General features: G+C 38.1%; 1 protein-coding gene across 14 annotated transcripts in view; it reads left to right on the plus strand.

Moving 5' to 3' along the window:
* Positions 1-6,125: 6,125 nt before the first annotated feature.
* LOC148651479 (focal adhesion kinase 1) overlaps positions 6,126-26,139 on the plus strand; it is a 156,620-nt gene continuing 136,606 nt past the window's right edge. For 13 of the 14 annotated variants that reach the window (XM_088601819.1, XM_088601801.1, XM_088601808.1 and 10 more), the window contains exon 1: positions 6,126-6,321. In XM_088601819.1, coding sequence (XP_088457945.1) covers positions 6,141-6,321 — 181 coding nt within the window. In that variant the 5' untranslated portion in view covers positions 6,126-6,140. Of the gene's footprint in view, positions 6,322-18,099; positions 18,119-26,139 lie in introns of those variants that run through there. The other variant, XM_088601814.1, reaches the window with a different exon arrangement.

Genomic DNA, 26,139 nt, shown 5'->3' on the forward strand with positions numbered 1-26,139 from the left:
TGCCTGGGTGTCAACACAAGCCTCCCAAAGTAAGTGATTATTAAAATACTCCCTTTGTGCTATAATCTGCTATTTATATTTAGGTCTAACACTTTGCTGCAAATTTGTTTTCTTGAATTACATGTTTTCTTGCATGTGTTTGTTGAAGACATCGATCTTTTGTGGAGGCTCTATAAATGTTTTGTTTTGATGTATTGTTTGACAAAGAGAACGTATGACTGTTTCCGTCCCAGTACCGTGCAGATCAGGTGATGGGTTTTTAATTAACCGAAACACGTTTTTGTTCACATTGTTCACAAAGCCTAGCGACGAAAAGTTGAAAGGAAAATAGTTTCAAGATTTTTCAAAGCAGTGCAGTATAATCTATAAAAACTCTACCCATATATACAGTACAGGGTGTTTGTGAAGTTAGTTGTCCTGTTCACGTACTGTAACTAACTTGTATTAATGGAATCCATGCCTATATTACACAGCAGGGGACATTAATATTAACATTAACAGCAACCATCAGAGAATTTATGAAAGCTGTCGGGGCACTAATAGTAGTTGTAGAGATCCAGTATGGTTTTCTCTAGTGTTTTAATTGCCGTTTTCTGATAGAAATGTGTTCACCATTACCTAATTTATACAGTATATCTAAATTATTTAAGGGCTTCATCATGCAATTTGTGGGCCAAAATTCTTTGAATAATCTGACACTCATGAAAAGCCCTTCAAAAGTAAACAACAGATGGGACAGAAAATTAACAGCCTGAGGATACAGTAGTGTTTTGCTAAAGTTTAAGTGACAATAAAAATTATAATACCTTTAGAAATGTATTTTTTTGTGAGCCAGTCCGAAAAACATCTTAGTAACATGGGAGGAGTGAATTATATATACTGAACATTGTCATTGCCTTTTAATAATATCTTTAGTTTTTGTGTTTGACACCGCAACGTACTGTATATTAACTTAGTTTAAACTGGTCAATTTAGTGCATTTGATCAGTATTGTTCTCTCACAGTTTTCAGACACCTTGACAAAAGTGAAGTCCCTTGAGGTTTGCTTCAGTTATTTTTCACTTCGTTAACATATGAAGTTCCTCTGTATTGACTGCTGTTGCCCCTTGTTCTTCAGTGGGTAATATATAAAGTCTGACAGCTTAATTGCGCCTTCATTACCATCTGTTTTAAGAGACTCCTGATTGATTGGATTGAAAGCTACAAAGTGGAGCTTACTGAAGCTACAGTTCCCAAATTTATAAACACAAAGTATTAACTTACTATCTGCACGAGACAGGTGACTGAACATCCTACTAGGATGTGCTAGAAGGTTCACAACCTTCACATATTGCTGCATTTCAGTAATTGAAGTATTGTTGTTGCTTCCCTTATTACAAACCTGTGACAGTTCCATAGGTTGTGTTGAACTTGAATTGTGTTGAACATAGGAACTATGACAGCTGCCAGTGTTGGGTGGACTAGACCTCAGCAGAGCTACGTTGGCAATAACTGGTAACAGAAGTAACTATATTGGCTATAAAGCTGACATGACAGCATCAAGAGATGCACCAGGCCTCCAAACACATGCTAACGCTCCTGTATGAACTGATTTGATTAACAATAGGTTCCAAACTGGCATCCATAAAACAGAAAATAATTCAACATTAAATATGTCTCGAAAGAATGCACTCTGGGGAAACAAATTTGTGCCATGTTATAATGTTCTGCCATTATAGGCTGTGCAATCCTCAGACATATGTCTCCAAACTTCTCTCCCGTGGAATCTTTTCCTGAACCAATTATTGTTAAAATTCTTCTGAAATGGCATTTTAAACGTAACCATCCTATAGCAAATTACTAGGGAGGAATGCAATCAGAAAAAGAAATGGAAAAGGCACAAAACTTATAATCCCCACTTTAAATCTGATATTCCGAAAAAAATGTTTTCATGAGATATGAGTATTAAACTTTTTTTTCTTTTTATTGACCATTACTGCATCGCCTCAAGAAAATTGTTTGGTATGAATAAAACATTTTAGATCTAGATCCCTAGGAGACAGTTTTATGCCACTGATGATGTGTTCCTGCAGTTTTAATCTTGCTTAGAATGAGAGGAGCCGCAGACATTTGGAGTATGTGCTTGCTGAGGAACAAATGGCGTGAAACCCATCTGTGGGATTATGACTGAACGCCTAAAATAATTGTCTCTGTTCTTTTAACCCTCCTAGCAGTCAGTCAGAGTGTTACAGTAGGGGATCACGCAGGAGGGCCATCACTAGATCCAGAGTACTCTTGACTGAAGTGGTGAATGGTGGTGCTCACAAGATGACCATATTGAATGATGATAAGATGACAAGATTGTCAGTTTTGAATGATCTTTTATCAGTGATAGACAACACTTGTTGAGGGTTTCGTGGGTGGAGAATTCTGCAGGTATCTGCTGTGCTGAGGGATAATGTGATTCTGTGCTAGAGCTGCAACATGATGGCATCATGCAGACTTGTCTAACTACGTCAGTCCTCATAGCTGTGATAAGCGACCACTGGGGGCCAGATGAGGAGAAATTCAAGGCGCAAGATCTGCTGCACCACTCTGAAGTGAATGCAGTGTATCCATGCAGGAGGTGCAACTCTCATTATGATGGGAGAGGGAGTTTGTGGAGATGCTCAAGCTTGGGACTACCATCAGACACATACAGACACAGGTATCTAGTGTGGTCATCAAGGGCAGGGAGTTTGGCCCACGCGTATTAACAGGCACTGTCTATGGGGTCACAATAGCCATCATCCCAAAGGGATCACAAGCTAGTTGTCACTGTGTGATTAAACCCTGTAACCATAGTTAGTGAACACGAATGTGTTGCAATCCAAGCTACAATAGGGACCTTCACAAGTGCCTTCCTGATTTTCAAAGCAGGACTGTAAGTGTAAGTGTGCAATAAGCAATTTGCACAACTTTTGAAGTTGAGTTTAGATGGACTGTCCTTGGCAAAGAAGGAATTCTTCAGATCATTGAGGTCACGCCCACAGTCCCAATATCACGATACCAGTGACTGTTTAGGACACTAGAGTTCAAAAGCCAGAAGAGCTGCAGAGTCCCAGGGCAGGGAGGCAGAATTAAAGGGTCTTAATGACAACCCTCAATTCAAGGTCTGAACCTTGAGTCAAGGTTGATGAGAATGGAGAATTGTTGACCCGATTCAGAACTGTTTTGCACCACGGTCGAGTCAGGTTCAAGACACATTGAAGCTGGGCTGAAGTCCTTGAATTCACAGTGCTAAAGATACCTATAACCTATTTTAGCCGAGACAAAGAGGATTGTAATGCACAGCCATTTTTAAGCGTTTAGTGGTCCTCAACAAAAAGGGATCTGCAGCAAAGTACATAGAAGTCCCACACAGAAAGAGAGAGATAGAGATATGGTAAGCAATTAAGAAAATGAAAGAAAAGGCCAGAGGGTTAAGGATGTTACCTTATCAAGGGTTAAGCAACCTGCCTCCTAAAGACAAATCCAGGTGTAGGACACAGTGAATCAAATCCAACTTCAACAGCAGAATCCGAAACCAGGCCAAAGCCGTTTAAAAGCAGTAAAGACATCTGAGTGAACCAAATGAATGCAAAGAGATAGAGTCAATAGAGATTAAGAGCCAGGGTCAGGGGTGAGGCTAAAAATGGCATGACTTCTAAAAAAGGCTGGGTTAGTATGAACTGATTCATCATACAAGCTCAGCAAACGTCATTGCAACATTGAAGCAACATTGATGTTCCACTTCCTGTTTGTTATTAACTGCATTATGAAGATGAATGGGAACTATGGAATACATTATACAGTACTATACAGTACAACTGAGGAAACATATCGTTTTAAGCACTACGACATATGGTTAAAGTAGCGTTTCTGTTCACCAATTTCACTGTTATCCATAGATTTTTCCAGTCACAGGTCCACTTTTCAGAAAATGCAGTGTTAGATCTTGTAGGAACTGCATGCCAAGAATTTAAACATGGTGGTATTTTTTTTAATTCCTTAATTCATTGCATGAATTCCTTTGATTCCTTATTCCATTTTGATGTGATTTATTACGCATTCAATTAAATATTTTTTGCTCTGTTTAGAACTTTTTGTGCACAACCCTAGACAGAGTGTCTTTTTTAGGTCAAAACTACAAAACAGTTCTGGATTTTGTTTGAATAGCAATATCCTTCCATCTGTTTTCTGACTGCTTTATCTAGTACAGGGTTGCAGGGGAGTCTATCCCAGCAAGCAGCGAGCACAAGGCAGGATACATCCTGGAGGAGACACCAGCCTGTTGCAGGGCACACATAGACACGCACACACCAGGGACACTTTTCCCAGAAGTCTGTTAATCTATCAGTATTTGAACTGTGGGGGAAAACGGGAGGACCCAGAGGAAACCCATGTAAACATAGGGAGAACACACAAACCCCATACAATGTTGACCACTGTGCCACCATAGTAACCAGAGCAGCAAGAAAACATCATTTTTTACTTCTTTTGATGTCTCATTTTACCATTTTTATTTCATGTGATGTGTACTTCTATGTAAATGGAATTCGATAATTACTGGGAATGTAGATGAAGTTTTCTATATTGTTTCAATTTTATTTAAATTATTATTTTTAAAATACCCATATTCTTTTAATTATGTGGCACTTTTTTATTTTGTTTTACTCTTTGAACATATCAGTACAGTGGTTATAAATTAACTGACAGCTAGAAACATCCACTTTTTCAGTTGATTCCCAGCTCTAGAGGTCTTAGCAATAGGAACTGATTTAATCTGCATTTTGGGAGTGATTCTCAAATACTGAATTAGCTACAGTATTCTCAAATTAATACTCTAATTGTGTTCTAAATCCGAATGTTCATTGCAATTCAGAAGTAATCCATTCAAACATTCAAAACAAATGAAATCAGAGGATTTAATTAATGACTTTACACATGTTAGAGGGGTGTTAAGAATAATTCCTTAAGATAATTCTAAAGCAGATCCTGAAATAAACATGGAAAATCATGACAATAATTATTTTTTCCACAAGTAACAAAGCAGCTCCTTACAGGGTGCCAAATAAAGATTAATGTTTCACTAACAAAACATGCCAATGCATAAGTTAGGCCGTGAATTAAGGGGAATGGAATTCATGACACCTGATTAAATTTAACTCTTTATGCAAGGGTAGTGGGAGATGGTTTTCAGCTGCTGGTGGCTTATCTCTTGCTTCCAACTTGAACTTTACCACAAGAGAATTCTAGAAAGACAAGTCTGATGACAGCAGTTAATAATGTATCCAGTTCTGAACAGATCAGTCTCATTTAACACCACATTACCATCATATGAAAACAAAGTGTAAAAATGACTTCAGAAAGAAAGGGAGAATTGAAGAAAGTGTCTTTATTTAGTGAAAGTCCTCTCAGGCAGTCAATGTTTTGTGTTTTATTATAGGGTATATTATATAAGTCACGTTTGGTAGAGCTACAGGTAGTTTCAGTTGCTGTGTTAGAGGCACCTCTGAATGATGGCTTAGTAAGAGGTTTCGCTGCTAAGCTTGTATGTACACTTGCAGAATCAATTGGCTTAATTGATTTGTCTGTATAATTTGAAGGTGCAGAGGAGAATCAATGATTTTTTTACTAACCGAACGCTTTTATCCAATAGTGTAAATAAGAAAAATAACGTCTTCTATTTAAAATCTATACAACAACATGAAAGCGATCTACAGGTTCCTGAGAGACCATTTGCCTGTGCCCCCAGTCAAACCATAATCATTATACAATGCAATTAAAACTGGAGGTGACATTTTTTCCTTTGGGTGTGTTTAATTTCAATGGGACGCGGACACAATGGTGGTGCAAGTTAGTCAAGAGAAAATTCACATGTATGCCTCTGGCTTAAAAGCTACTTCAATTAACGGCACTCTAGATGAACTCCACATCTGTCAACTCTGTTGAAAAGAAACAAGGAAAAAAGGTGTCAATAAATGGCACTGATATTGATGTGTTTATATACACGAAGAGAGATGGACTGGATAAATGTGCTCCCTGCCAGCTGGGCTGGCCTCTCTCCTGGTTTCCGAGAGGGTGTAACTGCCGGTTGGCCGGTTGCTATGCGTCAGCCATGTTGGAATGCTCTCCCCAGGATGCAGCGCTGCTGTGTCAGTGAGTGCAGGAGAAGGAGAGAGGCTGTGGTGGAGGCAGGCAAAGGGAAGCGCACGCAGAGCTCAGTCACCGCGCATTTGTCGGAATTAAAACACCTTTTAACAGCAAATAGGAGCGGAAACCCAGAGGGCAGCCTCCAGACTCTCACCGGGGAGGACAAAAGTGAGTAAGGCTTGATTATTAGGCATTTTGGAACGCGCATTTTTGACATAAAATAAGTTAAGTGTCTGTGTAGTCAGAGCAGTGGGAAGGGGGTTGCTGACACTGGGTTTTATGTTTCCATTCCCGACTGCAGAGTGGTCTCAAGGACTGGACTATTGCGCTTGAACGACGCACTGAACTTCGCGTTATTTTGCAATAGCTGAGTGGGTCCGAGTCTTCCCTGTTCGGAATGGAGAGATTTTAAAACCTAGCAGGAGCGTTGCTGCTGACATTATGGCCAAGAAAGCCCTTTCAAACTGTGCTTATGCTGGAACTGTACATAAGCGAACCAACCATTGACTTTTGCACTTTCCCCTCCCATTTCTCCCAGCGCCAGCAGCACTAAGGGCTGTGTGTGTACTGTACTGGGGATTTTCTGCAGAAAATAGCGGAATTATTCATCAGATGGTCAGGCGTACAGCCTCTAGAAACCCACAGATTTCTACTCCATACAAGTGCGCGATTGAGATGGGATACCACTGTTCCGATTGGCGTCAGCTGTTGGAAATTAAAATCCGAAAAAGACCTAGTGGTTGCTTTCAAAATATAACGTGAAACCCCCTGATTATTAATTTTCTCTGTGTTTTTTTGTTGTTGGTTTGTTATGGATTGCTCTTGTCTTTGTCAAATTGAATCTTTCCACCGAGAGAGGGGGGTTTTAAGTAAACGGTCTAAGCTGTGTGGGTTTTGCTTTTCTTTTGTGTACGTTTTCCTTATGTTTCAAGTATTTATGAACAGGGTTGGGCACTTACCGCAGTTCATTTTAATTGTTCAATGCGAAAGCAATAGCGCTATTGGAGAGCGTAGTATTTATGTGTATACAATGCCTTTATGGTATTTTTGCCTTTGTTTGAAAGTATTGTCGTTAGCTGGAAGGGTAGGAAATTGCAGTGCAGAAGGCCATATTATTTTTAGACAACAATTGGCTCACTTGTGCCTGAGCTCAATAGCAGCTTCCCCGCGTTTTGTAGTTCAAGTGGAAATATAATTTCAGTGAAAATATAGAAGAATGATGTGCAGTGACGGAGATGTTCCGGTGCTTGTACTTTATCGTTAACGTGATCTTGTAGGTGCTCATGGACGTAGACGTCATTTGCCTGCATCCTAGGTTTAGCATACTGCCTGTATACTCGTCAGAGCAATATACTGTATCCTAAGTGTTAGGTGCATCTTTATTTATAAACTTTATATTTCTATAAATGTTGTCAAACATGCTTAATAGTTCATAAATAAAATTGCACAGGCAACTGTGTGTAAGAATGTTTGTATGGTAATATGAAATGTTTATTTTCCTCCAACTGTCGAAAGTGCTTATTATTCCTCACAAAGCTTGCAACAATATTTGTGCAGATTCATTCGATAACAATGGGTGTGAATTCGTTTCTCCTTTAAAAACAAACTTTTGTTTTAGTTTAAGAGCTTACAAACATGTTTTAAGTGATACTTTACATATAACATGTTTCCTCGTTGAAAGTTTAGGACGGATTCAGTGACTACTTCACTTTTTGCACTGGTATGAATGTTAAATCTGTGCCACTCATCTTTTAACTCTCTGGGTGGTAAGGAGCAAAGCGAGCAGCCTTTCTGCTGAAAAGCAGAAATATAAAAGTAGGGAGACTTCACCCATCCCTTAAAAAAGAAAAGCTTTTAAGGCCCGGGGACCAGATGTTCACTAGACAAAATTTATGAAAACAACTCACAAGGTTTCTGTTAAAAAACAAGCTCGGATTACATTGCAATCTAGAGTGGTGTGTGCCTCAAAATGCATTTTCTTCTGTTTTTTACAAGTGCCGCATGTCTTCCCAGGGCTGGATTGTGTAGTTTCCAACAAATAAGAAAACTGTGCACTTGAAATCTATCCCTTAACATAAATGTGATTTCAATTTACGTTGGTTTTAATTTGACATTTCTGTCAGTGTGTAAGGTCTGTGTATGGTACAAAAAGTGGATTAAAATACATAAAGAAAAATCATAGACTTGGGAAGTTTTCAGGTTATCACTTTCAAAATAGCTGCGCTTATGTAAAGTAGTTCTTGAAATATTTGGTGCTAATATAGAGCTGTTTCGGGCTCTGTGTGGCCTGTTTCGAAGAGAAGGTCTGTTTTAAGTGCTTGCCTGTGAGAGGAAGTGTGGGTTAATCTGTAAGATTTGCTGGTTTATTCTGCCCAGATTGTAGATGCAGGATGTTTTACCTCATTCCATGTCCCTCAGGATCTGAGGGAAAACGCCTTTTTCCTTACAATAGCAAATGCTTGATATCCTTCTGTGTCGCGTTAAAGCTACATAGTCTTAAAATAAATGTGTGGAACAAATCGGTATCATACCATATCAAGTTTTTACATTTTACATGTATTACAAAATACACAGTATGCCCTTAGTTACAGTATCTCTTATTTGTGGAATGTGACTAATTAACTTCATAAACAAGAAAAAGTCCAAGCAAAAGGAATGACTCCATGCATGTCAGAGTCTTCTGTACTCTCTTAAGGGTTTTTATTTTCTGAGGAAAGTGATTTCTGTGTGGTATTCTTCATCGTAACGTTAATTATGAGTTGACAGAGAAAACTGCTAGCTTTCAGAGGTTAGCAAAATCCTTTAAATACTCTTTATGCTGTTCCTTCCTCCACTGCCTTTTAAATACCTCAGCAGTCGATGTGGAAAGTGGCTTTCTATAAAGAAAGTCCTGCAGTAATTACTGTGCTCTGGAAGGAACCATGTAGTGTTTAAGATGTTATATAAGATAAGCCTTAAATGTTTTCAGTTATGAAACAAAACTCTTTCAACCAATGAGTTTGATGGGCAAAACCTGAAATTTGTCATTAGGGAATACAAATATTTACAATTTAGTATTGTACTCTTTTTTTTTTAAAGAGGGGGATATCAACAACACTGTGCTAGCAAGGATAGCAACCTGAAGAATATCTTGTAGATTGTATTAACGGCATACTTAAGTATAAACAATATTTCAGGTGGGTAGCTGCGTCAGCATGCGTAGGCTGCAAAGGAACAAGTAATAGGTTTATTCCATGCTGAAAAGTGAAGAAACAAAATACGTTTGTGGAGGTTGTGTTTTCTTTCTTCTCTTTTCAGCATGGAATAAACCTATTACTTGTTCCTATAAACAATATTGTTCAAGTCCTATTACGTATCCCCCTTTCTAATGTACATTCAATGTACCCCAATGTTATGGAGTTTTGCATACAGGTGATTTGTTAGTGGAAACTCAATTACCACAGATGATTACAAATATTGTCTTCAATCTCAAGATGGTAAAATCATAGATGCCTTGTACCTGTTTTGCTGCCTTTAATCCTGTGTCCACAAGAAAACTAAAAATATTGTAGCAAGATGTAAAGAGAAGACTAATCCAATGGCTAGGATCAGAGAAAAAAACAATCAGTCCTGTGTACTCCTGACATACAGGTTTCAGATCACTGCTTTTCTTAATTTATTTTAAGGACCTCATGCACATTAGAATACAGAATCAATTAGAAGCCATTAGCCATTTTGTTTGCAGTGAATTAAGCAGGGATCAGACCTTTTCTCTTAAAGAAAATCCGCATTTGTCAGCTCAGTCAATTTAAAAAGCAAATGGGATAATATTAAGCCCAAGTCAAATTAGAAAAGTGTTATTAATGTTGCACTATTATAGTGCTATTAATAATAGTACTATGTAGTGCTTCTCTACTGGTGGAAGCCAACTTGATTTATACCGTTCTGATAAACATTACCACAAAAAACAGCTGTGCAGGTTTGTTTGCTATATCCAACAGATTAAAGTGTTTGTGTCTGTGTTGCCTTTGGCTTCACAAATCATTTCCTTACTCAGACAAGTCTTCGTAATTAGCACTTTCAAAGACACAGCAGTGTTGAGCCTAATGAGCTCTGTATGGTCACATACTGTACAACACACAAATTCCTACAGCTCCGTGATTGCAGAGTGGTGATCAGTGTTACATGGGGTACTTTAAGAGGCACATTCATACATTTGCCTTAGTGTACCATTAGTATACATGCTGTACATGTTGTGTGAAGTAGGTCTTTAAGGTTTAATGCACTATACCTTCTGTAATATTTTGATAAAATGAGAACCACATTCTTTGTGCAGATTAAATGGCGTGACCACTGACTGACAATCAGTGGAACCTGGTGAAAACCACAAGAACTGAATGAAAAGAAATTCCATTCGGTTTTGTAACACAGAGAATATCACTGAAACTTTTGGAGTTGGTTGGATGGGAGGATATAGGTTTGTGGAGTACTAAACAATCCAAAGTTAAGAAAATAATGAGCAGTATCAAGGAAAAACAGAATGCCTGGTGACTTTTCAGACAATTCCACAGTGTTTTTAAAAACACAGAAATGCTACAGATATAATGTAAAGATCTTTGATTCTCTGGTGTCCTGTGTACATGTAATTCTACGTGGCAGAGAAAATGTTGTTTGCACTCTTTAACGTTCCTTTGAATTTATACTAAGCATGTCAAATGTTATTCTGTGTTGTAGACAACTTTAAATTGTGTAGTCTAGGGATGCATATACACGCTGTGTATATGTTGTAGAGTCTAATTCAGTTTTTTAAATTAAAATAAACCTTGAACTGTGCTTATAATGTCCTTGAGTGCAGATAAATTGGTGAAATGGCATGTTCTAGGCACAAAAAAATTCTTAATTTCTTTTCACATGAATGTTTCAGAGGTGCCCAGTATTTCTGTGAAATGTCTTAATGTTTTTGTGTGTTTGTAACCCTACATGAACAGAAGAGTAACACAGAACAGAACTTATATTAGAAAATAATGGTTGATACATCACTTAACATCAAGAAGACATGGTTTGAGGGAATCTGACATGTTCTTTTAACAGAGGCCTGATGGTTTAATCCATTAATGTGCATAAGCCTCTTTGTCAGTTTGGGGAATTTTATTTGAACAGAATCGTGCACAGAGACTCTCTGGAGGATAAAACATCTTTCTGCCCGTCTGCAGCACAAGCGTACTGCTCAGATGAAAATTGTTCTGTAGATATGCTGCTTTGTTTACAGTACTGCTGCTAAAGCTGGCAAGAGAGACAGGAAAAGGGAAACAAGCAAGGATACAGCTCAGATCCAGGCGAATGTGGACGCCTACCAAATACTTCTTTAACGAGGTTAACATCAGCACAAGCATAGTGATCTGGAGGCCTCACAAGTGAACATTATAGCAGTAGATATGCTGCTAAATTTATCTACCAGCTAAAGAATTAATTGAAATGAAAAAAACATGCGATAGCTAATTACAGTATGTACAGTAGTGGCTTTGCAAATCAGAAACCTATAAATGAAGTCTATTTCCAGTTTCAGAAAAATTACTGTTGAATGTGCTTATAAATGCAGTTTATCACAGTAAAAAATCACGACTGCTGTGCAAATCTGTTTCTCTAGATAGAATATCTTCAAAGCATTTTTGACTGTCATCAGGTTATCACTTTCTTTCCTTTCTCCTCAGAAACATTACTTAGCAAATAAAGTACATTCACTGATACCTTGCTTGAAATTGCCAGACATACTTTATCTGAGGATGCTTCCCTCCTACACTGTGCTTAAATACATCTCAACCATTGATTTGAGACCTAAACCAGGACAAGGATCCATGAAACTTCAAAAACTGTTTGATATTGCAGTGAACGTGTAAGCTTATATAATGCTATTACTGTATGTGTTCATTTAAGTTGTCTTTTTTTATTTCCTCTAACAATGAAAATATAATTTTCTCATTCGATTAGTTTCAATGTATGTGTATACTGTGCATATATTTTGCTTGAATGTTTCCAGAGTTAAAGTCTGGTTGGCCTGAAACATTTGTGCTTCTGCTGTTAAACGAAGAGGTAATGTACTGTATCTTAAGTGTTGGTTGGCATTGAAAGTGTTAGTGACGCATGAACTGAACTGTAATTTATAATTCATTTTATAGGGTTTGGTATGTGTCAAGACCTTGAGTGGCCTTCTGTCTATCTTTAACGTTCTGTCTACTAATGAGGGAGCTTTTATCTTTTATGAGTTCAGTTTACTTGAATAAACTGTTACGAAAGAAGCCGTTTCAGGCTTGTATGACTGATCCAATTCAGATCAGTGACTGGCTTTCTGGGTTAGTAGTGTTTCTTTTTGTTTCTATTTTAAGCAGCAAGTAGACGTGAAGAATAAATAATTTGGGATTAGCTGATATGTTGTTAATGTAGTGAAAACTAGTTGGCATTCAAATTAAGTAATATAACAATGGATTTTATATTTAGAATGACCTGTCATGGCTGTGGAGAGTTCTAGCTACGTTATTATAGCAATGTTTTTAGCAATGTACGGAACCTGCTTTTTAAGAACACTTCTAACACTTTAGTACCCAGCAGCTATATCACCCTGCAAATCACAACTCAAAAAACCACTGACGCTCAGCAGGTGTGAGACTGGCCAGTACCTGGATGGGACACCTCCTGGCAATGCTAAGTTTGAGGAAGAGGTGTTTGTAGGGAGCGCACACCCTGCAGTCTGTGCGTGGCCTGGGTGAGAAGTAAAACCGAGGTCCTGACTCTCTGCGGTCGTTTCAAATCCCAGGGTGTTTCTCAAAAAGATTCGGGGTGTTATCCTGGTGTCCTGGCCAAATTTCCCCCTGGCCTTTACCAGTTGTGACCTGATAATAATCCCCAACTCTGAACTGGCTTCCATCACTCTGTCCTCCTCCCCACTGCTGGCTGGTGTGTGGTGAGCGTACTGTGCGCACTTTGCCTGCCATTGCATCATCCAGGTGGGTGCTGCATTGGTAATGGATTGAGTCCCCATTACCTGTAAAATGTTTTCAGTGAAAATTCCTTGCTCAGCTTTTCTGGACATATTATTCATCTGGGTTATTAATCATCTAGGTACGTAATGTACTCATTTATTGATTTTGAGGAGTAAATACATTTTCCAAATGATGTAAAAATTCCTTAATTTAACAAATCTTACCAAAAGATCACAAATCGTTCTCCGTATTTAGAAATTGGTCATTTGACGGTCTCTTTTCAAACCTTTTGGATTATGCTTTCAAAAGCAGAGTTAGATATTGGAAGCCCACACATTGAGACTGTGCTATAAGTTTGAGCTGTGTATTTGAAATGGAAAGTATTAAGTGGGAAAAATGAACTAAGCTTGTGGTTGTTAGTAAGCGCATTCTTAAACTAAATTGAGCATTCAGTAAACTAGTAAACTTTGTTTTGATAGGTCAGCTTTTGGTTAACTTTGTTGGCTATTTATTCAATCGAGCTTTGGATAAGGAGCTGAGTTGGCATACGGGCTGCAACAGAACAAGTGTTTAATACATTCTGAAAAAAAAGCAAATGTTTTAAACTGCGGAGCACACAGGAATCGTCTGAAGGCTCTAAAGCTGAAACGTCTTTTTGTTCAATGACACCTGACTCACAGCAAAGTGATTCAATTGATCTTGACTCTAGTGTTTTAGTTCTCATATTGGGTAAATCCTTTACTTTTTTCTCACTCAGAATCACAATCCTCATTTCACATTTGGGAAGAATGAAAAAAGTTTACACCACCCATATTGATATAAACTATTCAGCAAACATTAGTCCTGGGCTGATTTCCATTTGGATTGACTTATGTTCTGTGATCTCTTTCATTCAGATCCACCTGCAGCCTCTCTGGTTAATGCCACATCTATGATAGGCTTTTGTGAGTCTCCTGTGAAACGGCAGGTAAAAAAGGTTTCCAGTCCTGAGGGTTAAAAAAAACTCTCAGGTTGTCACAGGTTTACATCTCAGTGGTCATGGAGTGATCTTTTATGAAGTGCTTGTCTTGTTTTGGATAGGAACATGGCATTTTTTATTTAGAGTTTTATACAGTGATTTATTCTGTCGCTGAATGTCAAAGATGGTTCCAACTGGGCATCAAGTTCCTAAAGCCGTATACATGTAAATGTGGATTTGATTGTATTTTATGGGAAAATGTTCTTGACTGTAAGCTGTTTTTAAACTGCACAGTCTTTTTCTTTTCAATATTCTTTGTCTTGATGCACTACATTACTTTCATTCTTGCTTTTTTCTTGGGTATTTTTGTACTTTCATTACTGGAGAGAGGAAATGAAGAACATTACAGCTGTTCAAAAATCTCATTGGAATACCCAGTCATTAAAGAGCTCGTCTCCTGTGGAGCTACCGTTAAGAGTGATTTAATAATATTCTCCAGAGCGAGATGAGAGCTCTGTGGTAGATATGGCCTTTCAAGGAGCTGAGACTTCAACTATCAAGATTTCAAGTGTTTTGCTGGCAATAATTTCAAATAATGTGGCCTGTTGAAATTTCTTTTAAAATAGAAGTAGATCAGACTATTTTGGTCACCAGAACTATTTTTAAGCTGCCAAAAAGATTTTTATTGCACAATAAAATGTAATAATGGGTTGCACATTGGAATGGCATTGGGTCCTGAGTTTGATTCCAGGCTAGGGTGCCTTCAGGTGGCGCTGGCATATGTGTTGGCTTCTGCCAGGTATTTGGAAGATTGGAAGGAAACATGCAGACAGCGTTAATGAGTGTCTTGTATGCTGTATGTGTTTTGCACTGAGAGAGTAGTCTTGCCTGGTGCTGCCTTTAACTTCAGGGATAGGTATCAACATTTTATGATAAATAAAAAGACTTTATTGGTAGGAAAAAGTCGGTTACCCATCTTTAAACGAGTGTAACTGGAAAAGGTCAGTGGTGATATGACTGAAAAAGCATAGGCTTTTAGTCTAAAACTTAACTTGCTGCACTGGAAATTAGTTTTGCTTAACATTATTTACCAGCGCTATATAATTTAATGTTAAGAATCTTAAAAATCTCTCTGTTATTATGTTACTTAATACTCTGAGGAATAGTTGGAAGTTGTAGTGTTATTATCCCATTTATACACATACAGTATATTTGCATAATGTGCTGTGCTACTTAATCTAAGTCAATACCTAAGGTGCTTTATTATTTTATTTAAGAAGTGTTAGTGGTTTCTGAGCTCTTAGTATAAGAGGAAAGTATTATTGATAAGATGTAATGGTTTCCTGTTACTGCTAATTTTGTAAGTTTTTTTGTTCATAGGCACTCTGCGAAATGGCTCATCAGTAAAGTGCTGGTTTTGAACTTTTTTAACATTCAGAAAGTTGTAGAACACGATCAGGTAAAGTATGTACAGATTTGAAAATACAGTATTTACATATTTAAATATTACCTAACATCATGATGGCCTTACGTGAATGTGCAGTTACCCGATCCATGTCATGTATTTGTCAGCTGACCTATTTTTCTTTTAAGAAATTAATAACTTTGAGTGCATTTTTTACATGATTGTGTTTCTTGCTTTTGTTCACACAATGTTGTGGGATTTCTCAGATCCCAATAACTGCACCCTTGGTTAGCTCCTATTTAGCTTAAATGGAGTCTTCCACCACTCATCGAAGGGTGTCAAGGCTACACATTTTCAGTTTCATTTTAAAATAATGAAAGCCTGTCTGAACTAATCACATCAACCCATAGTCACAGCTGTACAGCGAAACAGATGAATCCTCGAACTTGTATCCCCAAATAGCACCCTTGCTTTTATACTTACAGTATGTCAGAATATAATCTCCCAAAAAACAAGTAAGACATTCAGAGGTGTTGAGCAGCAATATTAAATATTAGATTATATCTAGAGGCCCTGTTTCCAGCTAATATTAAATGCTAATGAATCAGTTCTTGATTTAAGGTGATACTATTTCCTTTTCTTGTGTGATTTTTGCATGTATAAAATATTATACAGCCTTTTGACAGCTCATTCTCTTAGGTGATGTTTTCCATAGTAATTGCCTGGATAATTTAGAATTCACCTAGAGGCTATGAACATCATAGGCATCGTAGATCCACGAGGCCTCACTGTGAAGTTCCTGCAGGTGCACTCTGAGATCATCAGACTGGAACCCTCTTGTTAACGTTTAACAGGAACGTGTCTGGACTTTCAGTTATGGTTTTGGGATCTTTATTTGTTGTGTTATTGTGGACTCCTGTGGTAACTAGAACATGACAGGATTTGCTTAAGTCATTGTTTTTAATTGTCTTGTTGCCATATCTTAGTTATGTTCAGGGTCATTTCAGGGACCATTTTCAAAAGCATTTTCTCTAGAGAAGAAGTGAGATGTACTGAAGTGATGCCACTGATAAAAAAAATTTGCAGAAGGTGGTTTTAGGTAGGGCAAGGTCACTGATGTTACAGTTCTATCTTTTACCACCCCAGTGATTTTCTGACACCGATACTGACCATGCCTGGGACTAGGACCTTCCTGCCTCTTCTTGAATATCTTTCTTGATGCTACATGTATGGCTTGATTAAGAGAAAGAAGGAATTCTAAAGAGTTTTTGGATTTCAGAAACGTTTAGCTACAGGGGAGTAAATGCTGTTATGTGAAAACGTCTCCTTTTAAGCTTTTCATTAAAATGTTTGCTATCTCACTGATAATGGTCAGTTACTGTACTATAGCTTAAAGCAGCCATAGAAAGTCACACTTGTGAAACAAGGGTTAGAATGTGCTACCAACCCTCTTATGTGTTCAATGTAGTCTGTATACTTATGCACTTTAAATTCCAATGTTTCTGTTCAATTGTTTACCTTGTTTATTGAATGCAGCAGATATGTATGTTAATAGGAGCATGCATTGTGACCCAACACTTAATGGCACCTTCTCTGTAAGGCGTGAATAAAGATTGTGATGTTTCTTCCATTAAACATCGTTTGGGTGTCCATGCAGAACAGGAATAACGCTTGCTTATAGATGCCAACGGATAATTGTTTGACCAAGGAAACAAAAGGAAAGACTGAATTTTATGAAAACACTGCAGTCAAGGATTGAGTGTTTTATAATGAATGTTTAATGATAAAGTCAGCACAATTATCTGTGGTTGTTCTGTGCATTGCTAAAATCAGCATTAACAATTTACACTGCATTTCGCTAAAGTGGTATAGCCCTTTTTCTCTGTATAAAATAAAATCTTTCATCACTCAATTTTAAATCTATATGAGGCTGTAAAAACAGGCTATTTCACTGCAGTTGGGATTTAGTAGGTCCAGTGTGAATTGTCGCTCAGAGGTTGTGTTTATACAGCTCTGCAACTGCAAGCAGTTTGTACCAGTTTTCTTAAGCCTTTGTGAGCCCCAGAATATTTTCTTTAGTGCTGATGAAAGCGAGCTTTATGAACTGCCATGCTACACTATTTCATACTTTGACAATGTTTTAATCTGAATTTGACGCCCTGCTCTGAGTGTTACAGGCTCCATCTCTGAGGAAAAGCTGCTAAAATACTTTTTTTTTCTGCAGTCTTTGCCCCACTTTGAAGAACAAAGCTATGTAAACAACACTTGAAATTGTTGCCTAGCATACATAACATAGTCACATTAGATTTTGAGGTCTTATCCCTTTTTCTTAATCGTAAGATTGAAGCCTCTGTGATTCATATTTTGCCACATTTTCAGTATGTGCTTGCAGACCATTTAGTCTAGTTGTAAAGACCTTACTGTCACCTTGTATTTTGAGATAGATTCTACCTTTCTGATTTAAATAATGAGAGCAAGGGTGAAGGAGAGGGAGGGGAGGAGGGAGGGAGTGTGTGAGTGAGAGACAATGTGATGTGCAATTTCTGCGTCAGGAATTCATCTAGAAGAAGATTGCTTTGGGGCTGGATCTCCTGATATGTACCTACAAAATGCAGTTTTGGAATTTTCTAAGCTGTGCAAGTGGAGGTAGGTCTATACCATTTCTAACTTTGTGGTCTTACGAAGAGCTATAAATTTGATCTTTTACAGCAACCTGGACATTTTTGGACTAGAGTTTAAGAGACGGTAGCTATTGATACTGTAATCTGGACCTGGGTCATTTCGTAAACAAGAGTGAATATGCTTGAGCTGAGATGAGGAATTTGTAGTATGTTTACGCTATGCAAGCAGCTGCTTGTGTGAATCTATAGAAACGGGTTAAACGATTTTGTTACAAGAAAGAAAAGCCTCATGGTCTTTAAACCGTTTATGGGATTTGTCAAACTTTCCATGCCGTGGATACGTCACCTGTAGTTTGGAATTGTTGTGAACAGCAGTGGTATTTTAATGAAGGTAGCACTGCGTTTTATATACCAGTGACATGGAATTCACAGTGGAAGGAAATGCAGTACCTAGATCACTGACTCGTAAAGCTTCAGGTCATGATTTTTGGGTTTCCTAAACTTTCTATGTGAATTTGAAAAGGGTGTGAATGTATACAATTGTACTGTATATGTACAGTAAGTCTAAGTGTTGAATACTTGTTCTATTGTGGACTATTGTAAACAAGTGGTCTTATTTTTTACAGCATGTAAAAGGTTGATTAGTGAAGAAATGCCTATCATTATTAGTTTTTATCATTTTCATTTTTTTGGTAATTTCAGGGTTTGTGCTTGCATGATGAATGCCCTTTTATATGTGTTTTTATCAAATTGAGGCATTTGAATTACATGTTGAGTCAGTTTTATAGGATTAAAATATCTAAACCAAGCCAAGTTCTTTGGGTGCCTTGTGTACATTATTGGGTGGCACGATGAGAGGTGCTGGGCCCTTGTGTTCAATTCCAAACCATGCGGTGCTCTCTGTGTGGAGATTATATGTTGTTTCAGTGTTTGTGTGGGTACTCTGGTTCCTTCCACAGCACAGTTAATTGGTAAGTTAATTGGCTTCTGGGAAATTATGTCCTTGTGCGACTGTGTGTGTATCCATCTGCCCTGCCATGAATTAGTGTTCCATCTAGGGTGTACCCTTCCATGTGCCCACTGCTTACTGGGATAGACTCCGGCTCTCCTGCCACGCAAATATGAAGAAGCAGTTCGAAAATTGATAAATATACACTGTTATACAGTTTGTATATCAGTTAGTCAGGTAGTGACATATATACTAGTATTTTAAATGTTTTATTCCATAACACATCTTCTATAAAAACCTTGCTTTCAAAATATACAGAGAAGTTAGACCTTTTTCAGAAGTATTCTTTGCATTATAGTAATTCAATGTAAAAGATTCCAACGTAAGAAATGTGGTGCCAGTACAATGCTGGCAACTGGAGCTTTAAACAGTGTGTTGTTTGCAGAGCTCACTTCACGGTATCTCAGCTGGTGAAGTCTTGGTAATGAATTATGTTTTTTTTTTTTTTTAAATGGAAACCTCGTATTAAGCATGTGTGGTAAACTAATCTTCTCCCCTGTAGGCTGGGATGGCCATTCCTCTGGAAGAGTGGAGGTTAAAATTGTGACCCTTGCACTAGTATTCATTTCATGACAAGTCTGCACAAAGAGGAAGACCAACACACAGCTTCAGCAGCTTAGTGGATTAACGACCTCCTGTTTTCTTCAGTATCTCTCTGCATCACTGGCTTTAATAGGAAAAGAATAACTACTGTAAATTCTGTTTCTTCCGTGCACATCATATCCTCAAACCAAACTCGCTTTTCCTCTTTGAAAGCGTGTCACCAATGTCTACCTAAGGCATAAGGCACAGTGAGAAACCAAATCCACTGGTTCCAACTGGAGCCTGTAATTAAGTAAAGCAATCCTTAGTGATTTACAGATTAACATCTGTGTAAAGGGTGAGGGATAATTTTCCACCTATAGAATATGTCCAGAAAATGCATTTGATGTTGCTTTAAAATGCATGTACAGTAGTTTATTCCTGGTGGTAAGTGAGCAGGGGATGTTGCAATTCTAGCATTTCTTGATAATATTTGTTTGGATATAAAAACAAGATTCAGCATGTAAACGGAAACCTATTTTTATATTTTTCTGAAGTATAAGTATTCATCTCATTATGGGATTTTTTTCACTGTGAACCTATAATTCACTCAATGTGGGGAAAACCCACTTTACACAATCTCTTTAAATCTTAGGCTATTATTTAGAAGTGAGTAGCTTATTAGAAATCCTAAACATGAAGTTATTTCCCCCCTGGTCAGTGAGATTATATGGAAGATGTAGGTTTCGTTTGCCTTATCGAGCTTGAAAAGTTGTAAAGTGTGGCTCTAGAGGACTTTATTGCCATGTTCATCTGATAGTTGTCTGTGTCTTGAGTCCACGCTCATATTTAGAGGCTCATCAGCCATGAGCTCATGCCCACTCCTGCACCATCAGGAGGACTGAGAGAAGGTGACCCCCCAGGGTGGGACAGCGATCCATCACAGGTTTAACCCAGCAATGCTGATACCCATTAATCCAGCTTGGTGGAATGGAGCAATTGGGGAGAAATACCCTTCTCAGGGCTGCATCAGGTAGTGTCTGCAGTGAGGACTTGAACTCACATCCTTGCAGTTCTAAATGCTACTCTACACTGAAAGTAGCAGCTTCAGAGATAAGTAATTGAGGTTATTTCTTTCGGTGTTAATATTTACAATGGTGAAGATAAAGTCTGTCCATGTTTGTAATTATTCTTTAGCAATAACTTTCTCTGCTTGCTTAAAATAAAGGCTAAATAATGCTGTTTTTGGCCTTATTATTTTTTGTAAGTTTTAGTACTGTGTGTTCTGATTGATCATAGCTTGATTGTCACATGTTATTTGGAAAATACAAATGCAAAGCTGACTTGGGTGCAGTAAGTGCTGTGTTCAGGCGTTTCAGATTTCAGTTTCCTTTATAAATGTTCCATTGAATGCTGTTCTTGAGGTAAAAATCTGAACGGTTTTACACAGCAGATCGGACTCAAAATATGTTTCCAAAATGTTCTCCTTAATCTTTTAGTAAATTGGTCCATCCTGCATTTCAATTCAATTTATTTTTATGTAGCGTTTTCACAACAAGGTTGCCCCAAGGCGCTTAACAATGCAAGTGACCATCCAGTACATTTTGTGAATACGGAACAGAAGAGGAACCAAAAACTCCTTAGAAAGGAGAAAAAAACCTCTAGGGGTCCAAGGTCAACTGGCTGGCCAACCCCTATGGGCATGCTAACATTATATAATAAAGGAAATAAATGAATGGGGGTATGAATCCATCCATCATGTCTTCTGTATGTCAGTACTCCATGCAGATCTCTGTAGACCAGCAAAATCCTCCTAAACGATAGCTATATCCACGATGCCCCTCTTGGATCCATGGCGGCGATGCAGCATCCAGCCCGGGCACCATCTGGACATCTGGGAAGGAGAATAGGATAGTTTGGTCAGAACAGATTTATCTACCTGGTAGCCCAACATAGAGACACACAATGGCATGTACAGCAGCACCAGCAGCCATGGTTGCAGCAGGCTATGATGTAAGGTGTGAGTAGGCTAGGCTGAAGTAATAGGTCTTCATTCTGGATTTGAATACTGAGATTGACTCGGCATCCCAAATATTGGGTGGGAGACTGTTCCAAAAGCTAGGGGCCCTGCAACTAAAGGCTTTACTGCCAATTGTTTTTTTTATAAATGCGTGGAATATGAAGAAGACCTGCATTCTGTGATCTAAGCAGGTGACTTGGATGGTATACGTTAATAAGTTCCATTAGATAGACAGGTGCCTGACCTCTGAGAGCCTTGTAAGTAAGCAGAAGGATTTTGAAGCCTGCCTTGTACCTGACAGGGAGCCAATGAAAAGAGCAAAGTATGGGGGTTATCTGGTCGTACTTTCTGCTCCTAGTAACAATTCTAGCTGCTGCAGTCTGAATTTATAGTTCTAGCTGCTGCATTTCTTGGGTAAAACCTTTTTCTACAGTATATTGGATTATATTTGATGGAATACTAAATTTCAAAAAAATCTTTGTAGTGGAGTGTGTGCTTTCTACATCATAGAATTGTTTAGGTATTGAAAACTGCACATATGTCAAAAGTATTGTAAAAGTAAAGCTAATATGCAAAAGTCAAAAGCTAAGTCTACTGTACGTTTGCTACAGAAAAAAACTTTCCAGACTTTATCTGATATGACTAGATTTTCCATGCCTCTGGTGTAGCTTTCATGAGCTGATCAGTGTTTTCAGAAAACATTACTAAAGAGACTTGGAATGCTCAGTCTAAAATAAAAGATCTTCTCCACATTTGCATTTCAAAGAGAATTCTAAAGAACATTTCTCACTTTTATACTCATGTGTTAGACCTGTTGGTAGTGGATCTATACTGTACAGTCAAAGCTTTTCCCAGTTGTTCTAGACAGGAATTACATTAATGCTACAGAAACGTCACCCCCCTGCCTATCTACAGATGAATGATGTCTGTTCAGTGAACTCAATAATATTCACTGATCAGACAGATTAGAGAGTTAAAACCAGTCAAATCATGCCAGCTGACCTCTTGCTAGCGAAAGGTCATTCTTGGCCGCTTGTCATGATGTGATTTCCAAACATACACTCATTAACTCTTTGGGTATGTGGGTTTGGAGGTGAAACACCAAGTTTTATACAGGATTATAGAGTTGTGTTGGAATAGACCTGAACAGTGGCCAAATGCTTGTTTTAATGTGATGCTGTATGTGTTATAGTGTTTTTAATAATGTGCTGGTTTAGAAGGTACTGTACAGAGAATTGGCAGTCTTGTGTGTAAATTATTTTCAAAGGAATGGATAACAATGGTGTATCAAGGCTCTAGGTAGTCATGTAATTTGAGGTCATGAACATTAGTTGGCAGATTTTATTTGGGTTTGTGCTCTAATTAGGATTAATTACTGTATGATCTGCAAGCTAATAAACTGTAGATGTGTGTTCTACTAATAAACTTGTAATTTGATTTTCAACATTGCTTCAAACAGGCTCCTTTTGTTGAGGTACATACTTGATACAATACCGTTTGTTCTAGTATGCTGGAAGTTTCAAAAAGTTACAAAGAGGAAAATAAGGATTTTTAAAACATCATTAAAGCGACCTTTGAGGCAGTCATTCTGTTGGGGTTTTTTTTTTAGAATTTGACTATTGTCTAATTATGCAGATCACCATAGGCTGTTTTGTAAAAATAAAGATGGGTAGCAGCTTCCAAATGTGATTTCAGGGTATCAGTAAAAGAATATCAAGCTGCCTATTTCTTTTAAGCGTAAATCATTTTCCTTGACACGATAAACGTAACATAGCAATAATTTGAAATATACTAGTCAATTATTGAGTGATGGGGCAATATGTGAACCAAGTTTAAGGATAATTTTTGCTGCTGATGTTTTTTCTGGTGTAGGAGACTTTGAATCTGTCAATTGTATAAGTACTTGAAATGTCTGTGTAGGGTAAAATAGAGAATGATTTGGACAACAAACATACTGTAAAGTACTACACAACAACATGTATAGCACCATTTATCCATAACTCCTATCTGGTGATAAATGTGATCCCAAACATTACATTTACATTTACATTAATGATGTTAAAATGTTGCTATGCCTAGTGTAATGCCTTCTATCACTTGACATTGTAATTTTAAATCAATATAATTATTTCAAAAACACAATTGCATAGTGCAAGCTACAGTATGTGTCAGGGAAGAGGTAAAGCTGTATGTGCATATGCCTTAATGTCACAGGACAATAAATAACATACAATAATGTTCATATTTGCATGAAATTGCTGTAGAGTAAGTGTGTAATTTAAATAAATTTCAATCTTGAATACTGGGGATGGCAAAGCACAGTAGGTAACCATTTGAAACGTTGTGGGTTGAGCTCCCCTCTGCAGCTGTTGTATCTTGAGTGAGATGCTTTACCCTAGTTCCTCCAGTCCACCCAGCTGTAAAGATGTGGGGACCCATGTTGCTGGGGGTAATCCTGACAGCCCATCTGGGGGCGCCATCACATGCTCTCTAGTCGGCTTAATACCACAGAAACCAGGATGAACTCATGTGGCTCTGGTTTGGACTTTACCTTCTACACCCCTTGAATACTGGATTTACATATAATCTCTTAGAAAAGTAGTCTGGAGAATGTTACTTTTGCAGTTTGTAAATTCTTCTGTTGTGTGCCCCTGATACTGGGGTGACAAAACCTCCATAAAAGAAGAAGTGCATTGCTTGATGTTGAGTAAATATTCGGGGGTCATGTTGATAAATTCATCATTACCGACAGCAAATGAGCACGATCACACACAACCCTGCCACTCCCCCAGTAGAGCCCTGTTAATCACCTTTGTTGATGAGAAATGTTAATCAACATAATAACCTCAACCAATACAAAACTCTTGTCATTCGTTTGTTGAGGTTAGTGTTGTTTTTCATGCTCATATTTTCATGTTCAGAGACTCTGAAATACCATATGTGTTATTTCACCACTTTAGCAAAGCTAGCCTTATAAACCTGATCGTGAGCTTCCTCCAACCAGCCATAAAGAGTCTGTTCAGTTGACTGGGTGTTGGCTTATAAATGTATACAGAGGAAAAATTAGACAATACCATCAAAATAGATTTATGAAGGGTTTTTTTTCTGTATGTTATGTGTTTTTTCTTCTTCTTTCATACTTGGGTTCAGAATGTCTGTAGTCTGACCTTATAATGTCATTGTATTTTCCAAGAATTAAGTCAGTGGAGCCTGTGTCAGTAACAATTCTAGTTTATACTCAGTAGGTTAACAGTTGTAGGAGGTGCCTTTCGTCATGGTTTTTTGAAAAGATTCCAAGCTGTGTGACTCAGCCCAATGACCGTCTTCCTGCTGAAAAGAACAGGGTTGAACAAGAGATCTTTGGGACAGTGTCTGTAATTATTCAAGAATGAATCACAGGGAATTGCTCAGAAGAGAAACAAGAACTCATAATATGACCTTGTCTGCAGCCATATGATGTTTTCAATGAGAAGGAAAGATGCTGTTTTGCTACATCTTTTAACATGCTTAAAGTATAACCCATTTTATCAGTATTGTGGCTGTCCTGTTCTGAGAGAAAAGTGTTTCAAATGGGTTGTGGTGACTGTGAAAATAAGCTTTACAAAGACTAAACCCATCCAATGCCTTCGCTTTAATAGTTTTATAACTTTTTCAAAATAAATGATTATCTGAGTACTTGTCTGAAAAGAAACGCTTTGGTCTCTCCTTTGTAATTCCTTTTTCCTGTCATTTCATGAAAATATCTGGAAATAGTTCCATGGGAGCTTTTGTTAGTACAGCTGTGGTCACCATTAAGAGGGATAAAAGGGGTTTAATCAAGAAGGACATAAGAGACAGTTACACTAACAGACGTGGGGACAGAACTTCACTTCAATAATTGTGGAAAAAAATCCAGACCCAGGCACCCCCCCCCCAACTGTGTGCCAATGTCTTACAGACTGCTAAATTTAATGTATGTTTTTATGCTTAAGTAAAGCATAGTAAAAAATAAATCATACTTCCATAGTCTCCAACATGGAGCTTCATAGTTTGGTCCAAGCCCGGCCGGAGCTTCTGATCACACCTTTTCGAGGCCTCCGCTGGCAAGGCCCGAGATCTCCGAACTGCAGGCCGGTCGTGTTCTCCGAGCGGAAACAAAGGCGCCCTACCTCTGCCCTGCCAAGCAGAAGAGAACCTTCATTCTCCTTTTGCACGTAATTGTTGAAATATGAGAGCGAATCGGGCTGCTTGCACCACATTGACACTTGTGTTTTAATTTCTTCCTCTCTTTTTTTTCCTTCCCTTCCTCCCTTTAGGACACGCGGAACAGAGCAAACTTTTATCATTGTCAGCAACTGTTAAACCAAAACAGATTTTGGCTTCTGCTAGACTAATCAAATGATGTAAGCTCAGCTTAGAGACCTGGAGATCAACCAAACAGTGAATGAGGGGGTTGAGTCAGAGGTGGAGGGGGGTAATTGGAAATGGGCCATTTTGATGACTTCATTGCAAAGCT

The sequence above is a fragment of the Lepisosteus platostomus genome, chromosome 12, assembly GCF_059453375.1.
Source record: "Lepisosteus platostomus isolate fLepPlt1 chromosome 12, fLepPlt1.hap1, whole genome shotgun sequence".
NCBI lineage: Eukaryota > Metazoa > Chordata > Actinopteri > Semionotiformes > Lepisosteidae > Lepisosteus > Lepisosteus platostomus.